A 7,433-nucleotide genomic window follows, 5' to 3' on the forward strand; every position below is an offset into this window, starting at 1 on the left:
GGCAATCTCAGTCTTAATGCCAGTCTTCCTTCCAAATCTACCATCCTCCCCGTCTCCACTTCATCCTTAGCTGGCTAGCCACAGTGCTCCCATAAAACACAAGCCATATCACATCATTATTCTATTTCAAACTCCACACAGCCTTTCAGAACTAAAGCCAAAGTTCCTATCGCAGTTTATTAGGCCCTTCCCAATATGTATGGTCTTGCTTCTGTCTGTCCTCAGTGTGTCATTCTGGCCTGCTGGCCACTCCTGCAACAAGCCGGTCACGCTCTGCCGAGGACCTTTGCATATTCTGTCTCCTTTGCCCAGATATCCACATGGAATGTTCTTTTGCTTCTTTAAGCCTTTGTTCAAACATTACCTTCTTGCTAGGCCTTCCTTGACCACTCCATTAAAACCGCAATCCTCTTTCCCATCCACCTTCTCTGACTTATCTTTCTCCACAGCATTCTCACTTTCTAACCACAGGTTTTTCTGTTTATTGTAACCTTCTTCCTCACCACTGAAGTTCTAAGAGAGCTGGGCTTCCATCTGTTACTCGATGTATCCCCCATGTCCAGGTCAGTACCAGGAGCCATAGAAGAGGCCCAACACCTAGTTATTAAATGTATGCTAGTATGTCTTTCTACCAAAGAAAAACAGTTTTCCAAAGATAAGGACCAGATCTGAAACTGATGATCTGTCTCTTCTTTAGGTTCAGTGAGTATCCAGTGTGAGATCTTTCTTGTTTGGTGAAACCGTTGACCCTGGCCCTTTCAGGCATGTGAAACTGAAATGCTAGGCACCATTTTTTACAGTTTTGTTTTCTGTGTAATGCCTTTTAAAAAAAGTGATACTACTAGTCCCGTGTGGTGGTGCATGCTTGTAATCCTAGTACTTGGGAGGCTGAGGCGGGAGTATCACAGGTTCTCGGACAGCCTCAGCTACTTAGTGAGGCCCTCTACAACTTAGTGAGACCCTCTTTCAAAATAAAGAATAAAAAACTGGCCTGGGGGTGTATCTTGGATGTAGAATACTCCTGGGTACTGAAAAAGAAAAGTGGTACAATTAAGATTATGTTTCACACTTATTTGTAGCAAGAAAATATTCTTTGAGATTGGCATTTATCACCTTTCATTTATTCTACTTTTTGTCATATCAAATAGCTTCACATGTAAAACAAATGATTACCACCCACCATTGTCATACATTTTGCTTTTATCAAAGATTGCAGAAAAAAAAAAAAAGAATTCTGGCAATGCTTATGTGGACAGTAGCAGCCCGAACTCGTGCTGAAAACACTTGCTGGTGGCTTCTTGGGAAGCAGCGCCTAAGTCAATGGGGCGAGACAAGACATTTGAGAAATTCTGAGAAAATACTTGAGATGTGCAATTATATCCTCCCAGTTCTGATGCCCAACATGGCAAACTGCCTGCAGCTCTTCATCCTCCCTCTCACAATTACAACCATAAGAAATAGAACAAAAATCTGTAAAATTTATTTGCAGCGCAGAAGTTGAGATACATGAATCAGCTGGCAATGGCGTCTTGCCTCCGAATTCGATTTATAAAAATATCAGGGAGCTCAATTTTCTGTCTTTCGCCATTTCATTTGGAGAATGATGAAGAGTCTTTTAAAAACCATTATAAAATTTCAGCTTTTGATGTCATTTATGTTTCGTCTGGAATTCCGAAACTGTTCTGTCAGGGGGGATCTGGGCATTTCTGGGCTTGCCATGTGATAGTAGTTGGGCAGCCGAATGTCATAGTGGTATCTTTTCCCTGTATATACCCTGTCATTCAGGGCATAGAGCTTATCTGCAATGTCACTGCCAATTAACACTGAAAACAGACGGGAGATGTAACGATGCTGAGCAAAGAGCAAATACAGTTTCTTTCTCCTCCAAGACACGTACCGGCAGTCAGTTTCTGCTGTGAGGGTCACCTAAAACACAAGGCCACGTGCAAACCACGGTTAGGATGCAAGAAATCCAATTACATTTTTTTTTCCTGTTTCAAGTTTTAAATGAGTTTCATTTGCTACCATTTTTTTAGGTTAGAAAAATCCTACTGACTCACAAGATAGTGTAAGCATAGAAAACTACACTTTTACTACATATATAACTTACGATACGAATACTCATGATGTTGTGTTCATCTCCAGCTTACCCGTTTTCTTAAGTTTGGGTATTTATATTTTGCATTTTTAATGAAGGTGGAACTACTCGATATTAAAAACATAAAATAAAGTTGGCTAATTGTAGAGAAGTCAATCCAACTCAGTTCTGAAGACTGTAGACATTTGACTCAGTTTCTGTAGTACAAAACAGAGTTTAGATACCTATTGTATATAAACTTGTACTTTTTGTGTGTGGAACCCAGGAGCATTCTACCTCTGGGCTACATTCTCAGCCCTATTTTTTAGCCTTTTTTATTTTTGAAACAGGGTCTCACTGAGTTGCGAAGGGCCTTGCTAAGTAGCTGAGGCTGTCCCTAAACCGCGATCCTCTGGTCTCCTCCTCTTGAATGCTGGGATGACAAGCATACATCACCATGCCCGACTTATATTAATCCTTTTTATGTGTGTGTGGACTGGGGATTAAAAATAAAAGTGTTCCAAGCCAGGTTTGGTGGCACACGCTTGTAATCCCAACATTTGGGAGGCTGAGACTGGAGGATCGCAGTTTGCGGACAGCCTCGGTTACTTAATGAAGCTCCTTGCAACTTAGTGAGACCCTGTTTCAAAATAAAGAATAAAAAAAAAAATAGGGCTGGGGTGTATCTAGGAGGCAGAAGGCCCCTGGGTTCCATCCCCATTACCACACACACACACACACACACACAAAGTGTTCTACCACTGAGCTACACCCCAGCCCTATTTTAATTTTTTAAATTTAGAAATAGGGTCTCAGTAATTTAACACATGCTGGCCTCAAAACTGTGATCCTCCTGTCTCAGCCTCCCAACTTATTGGGATTACAGAGGTGTACAACCACACCTGGCATTGTATGTATTAATTCAAAGAAAAACAATATAGCATGAAAAATAGAATCTACTAAGATGATTATCTTACAAAACTACCACATGCAAAAACACAGTCCAAACAGTAAGTTTAGTATTCTATTGCTAGAAAATAACTAAAATCCATTAGCATTTTTGGTAATAAGTGCAGTTTTTTTGTTCTTGATGTTTTCTAAATAGTCACATTGACAATATTTAATTTATAGTCCAATATCAATTAATGATATTTAATTCCCAAATATACAGCTTCACAAAGAAAAGCTTAAGAATATTTATTACAGATTCCTTCCTGTCATAGGTAATACTATTCTCCTTGTCTCTGGACCTATGAAGTGCTGTTAACCAGCAGGAGTCAAACATAATTGGGAAGTCACAAATGTTATAAAGTGCACCTCCAAGCTAAATACAATCATTTTTGTGTTATCTGCTGTGTTCCTTGTTTGTTTGCTTACTTTGTAAGCAGATATTATTTACTTGTCTGGAGGAGGGAGTGTTAACTATGTGGTCCGGTTATCTCTTACCTGAAAAGTGCCTTCCTCTGTGGGTCTCAGTGAATCCCACTCAGGAGAATCCAGAAACTGAAAGGGGAAAATGTAGTGCAGAAATTCGCCATCAACAGTCACTCTGATCCTACCAAGGCACAAAAACATCACTTATGAGGGAGAGAGGAGGAGGGCACACAGCTGGGGGGAGGTGAGAGGGGGAATGCACTTCAGATCTCTGGTGACTTTTTTGTCCTTTACAATTTTGAAGGGCAAAATATTGAATTCATATGTTACAATAAGTGACACAGTATCTTAAAGGATTCATGTACTAATGATCTCCGCTCAGTTGGAATCTGGACTGTTGAGTGGAACTCATCAGAATATCCATCCAGTTGCACATTCATGGTATGTGGCCATTTATGTGTGTGTATTATACTTCAATAAAGAGTTTGGATGCACTCAGTTAGATTAAAATTAAGAGAACATTAAAAAACACAATGGAGAGCCTCTATAAATAATAATACAAACTAAATTTTTAGCCTTTTAAAACTATGAATAAACATCGTACTTTTCTCCCCCCCCCCAAGTTTTCGAAGTTTGGATTTCTATATATTCTTGAGGTTCTCCTTCCTGCCTCTAACGAGCAAGCAGTTGCTAGAACTTAATGAATAAACTTGGTAATCATAAAACTAAAAGTTCTGTTACTTAAAAGAATGCTCTATCAAAAAGTATACTTAAAATACTTTGCATGCCAACACAAGTATGCCACTAATGCAAGTTGACATCGTCCTCTTCTTGGTTTGCAGTGTTTAGCTAGAAAGCAAATATCATATCCAGAGAAATAAATGAATATTTTAGCTTTCAGGCCACATCACTTGATTTCTAATATGAAAGAGTAAGGTTATAGCTTTTTTTCCTGTTTCAAATAAATAATACCACAGACTCTAAATGCCTACATCTACGATTCATGTCTCAGACTTTCACAAGCCTCAAGAGGTTAAATACCACCTAGGACTATGCTACACTGAGATAGAAAAATGTAGTGCAAAGAAACACCGATCACTCATATGGAGGAAAGACATGCAAGCACCAAGAGTACAGACCTTCCTGAAACAAGCAGGGAGAGTTTGTCAATGGAGGTCTTCCCCTGCATGGCATAACAGTGCTCCTTTTCCAAAGTAACCACTTCAGAGCTCAGAGCAATCGTTCTGAAGACGGGCAAAGAGATCCCCAGGGGCTGGAAAAGGGAGCTGTACAGCACCTGGAATTCTCGGGCAAAGGTGATGCTGTGAACTTGATATGCAATGTGAACAAATTGCATGAAGCAGATGACAAACAGCACGAAATTCCAGGAAAATATGTCGGCGGCACAGACATCGACCCATGCCCAGACCGCAGAGCAGAGAAACCCTAGTCCTAGCAAACTGAAGACATAGAGGAGCCCAAAGAATCCGCTGCCACCCATGAAACCTACTACAAACAGAATACTGGCAAGGTGGAAAATGGCCCCTTCGGCCTCGTGCTTCCAGGCTGTGCAGATGGGGTGTTCGTCGATGAGGTTCTTCCATAAGCTGGAGTTCTTCTCCATGGCTGAATTACTGTCTGGTTCGCTTTTCAGTTGACTTTAGATAATAGTAAAGCAAGTAATTAAGTCCTCTGCTTTTCCATCCTCTGAGTTTGACTCCGTCTTCACAGAACCAGAGGAGGCTGGGCATTGGGGGTTGAGTGATTCAAGGTGGTGGGTATGGATCTCGAAACACTAAGAATCCCATGCTAGTTTCCTTAAGATCATCTGGGCTCCTGATGATCTAGTCCACAAATATGTTATTTCCTATGCAAGGAGAAAAGAAAGAGTTAGTTAAACAGAAAGAATAGAGAGGCAATATATTTAAGGAATCAACAATACTACTTCTACTACGTGAGCTCTTGTTTTCTCTGAGGTTAGAATATTTCAAGCACAAATCTGCTGAGTGTTCATTTCTACCATATAGAAAGCATAGTAGAATTAACTCACTATGTATTTTTCAGGGGAGCAAAGGGCTCTCTAACCAGCTAGTCTATGTGGTTTAGTGTACCTCAGAATTACTTGAGACTGAAAAGGCAGATTCACAGACTGTTTCCAGATATTCAGGACTGCGGAGGGTGGGATCCAGATATTTGTATTCCAAACAAGTCTTACATGACTGTATTATATGAATCCATGGTCTTCCACAGCCCACCCTTTGAGAAATATCATCGGATGCTGTATTACACTTTGTGCGTGTGCGTGTGTGTGTGTGTGTGTGTGTGTGTGTGTGTGTGTGTGTGTGTGTGTGTTGGGAGTAATGAGAGTTGAACCCAGGGGTTTTCTACCTCTGGGCACCCTAGCCCTATATTTATTTTTTATTTTGGAACAGGGTCTCGCTAAGTTGCTGGGACTGGCTTGAACCCTCCTGACTCAGCCTCCCAAGTACTGGGATTACAGGCGTTCACCGCCAAGCCCAGCTTAACACTTTACACATGAACTAGTTGAGGGTCAGAGAGACCAAGTAATTCATCCGAGGTCACACATTAGCCCCAGGGGAGCAGAACTTCAGCATATGCTGGATCTAATCATGTGACCTGTCACAAAAGATGATTTCGTTTTGACACTGTAAAATAAGCCCTAATAAGTCAATAACCTTAAGAAACATATTGTTTGGATTCTAAAATTGAGAACATATTAACAGACTGTGAAAATGTTTAATAAATTAGATTTAATTATTTGAGAACTAGAAATTTAGTAATATTTTATTGTGCTAGTGATTATTTCAGGTTAAAGGTTGCATTCACACAAGTAAATAAATACTAATACTCTTGCTACTTACACATTTATTTACCAGATGGCCAAAAATGTTTTTGACTCTGCTCCTTTGCACATATATTTTCTACCCTTTCAGCCATATGGTAAAAATGCTAATATGTGATATGAGTCAGGAGGAAATTAGCCACGGTGGCAGAGCTACAGGTTTCCTAACAATAAATGGTTTCAATGTAAAGCATGCATTATATTGACTTTTTAAAGGCCATAATCACATTCAAAAGCCTTGAACTTGTGTGCTATAGTGTTTTTTTTTTTAATATATTTCCAGAACACCTGTTAGTAAAATGTCAGCACAGACTGAAACGGGGAGGGGGGGTGGAGAAAATACACACACAGAGGTGAAATGACTTCGTTATCGTTAGAGCGGAGCACTGTAATCACCAGCACAACTAGAAACGGAAGTAAAGGAGCTTCTGCGGTTGAAGGACCTGGTTTTTCTTCTTGGCAAGTAATTCATCAGGAAGTGGTGTCTTTAAGAATACTTTCAGGTGAATCAGAAAGAAAGGAAAAGGAAGAAAGGAAAGATGGGGGAGGGGAAATTAGACTTACAAGTCATATTTTTATTTTTAATTATTTTCAAATACATTTCCGGCAGGTCCCTAATTATTTTCTTCTTTGCCCTAGTCAGCCTGTGAGGACATAAGACCCCAGACCGGCCAGGCTCCCAAACGTGCTGATTCCTCCTCTTAAACAAAATATGATGTTCCACAACACCGACTGTCACAACTTAAAAAAAAAAAGCATTTTTAATGCAGTGAGTAGAAAAGCTGCACAATATCAGTGTGCAAATGTCAGTCTCCCTGCTGTTTTGCTTTTTAAAACTAGGGTCTTTTTAATCAATCACTTCTTCAGGATCCCAAACATAACCACAAAAGCTGATAGTAAAAAGGATTTCTAGGAACGCTCTGAACTTTGGTTTGAACTTCCTTAAAAATTTATAATCCTCGATGAAATGTTAAAAATGATGCTAACAGAGAAAGGCCATGGAAAGCCTCTGTGACAATTCAGAAGGGTACTTATAGGAATATTATTCCCTACAGAATCTTGATTTGGGGGACATATGGGGACCCCCCACATTCCCAAAGCATGACCTGGTTTGATTTT

The 7,433-nt window shown here is 40.0% G+C and overlaps 1 protein-coding gene across 1 annotated transcript; it reads right to left on the reverse strand.

The window, feature by feature from the left end:
• Positions 1-1,635: 1,635 nt before the first annotated feature.
• On the reverse strand, positions 1,636-5,093 carry POPDC3 (popeye domain cAMP effector 3; the record flags this gene model as incomplete). Its single annotated transcript, XM_080700092.1, has 3 exons — positions 4,591-5,093; positions 3,524-3,632; positions 1,636-1,926 (listed from the first exon to the last, which is right to left on the reverse strand). Exons 1-3 carry the CDS (start codon positions 5,073-5,075, stop codon positions 1,636-1,638), a joined length of 885 nt encoding a protein of 294 aa, XP_080556218.1. The 5' UTR covers positions 5,076-5,093.
• Positions 5,094-7,433: the final 2,340 nt, after the last annotated feature.

This window comes from Muscardinus avellanarius (genome assembly GCF_963383645.1).
Source record: "Muscardinus avellanarius genome assembly, chromosome: 8".
Classification (NCBI taxonomy): domain Eukaryota; kingdom Metazoa; phylum Chordata; class Mammalia; order Rodentia; family Gliridae; genus Muscardinus; species Muscardinus avellanarius.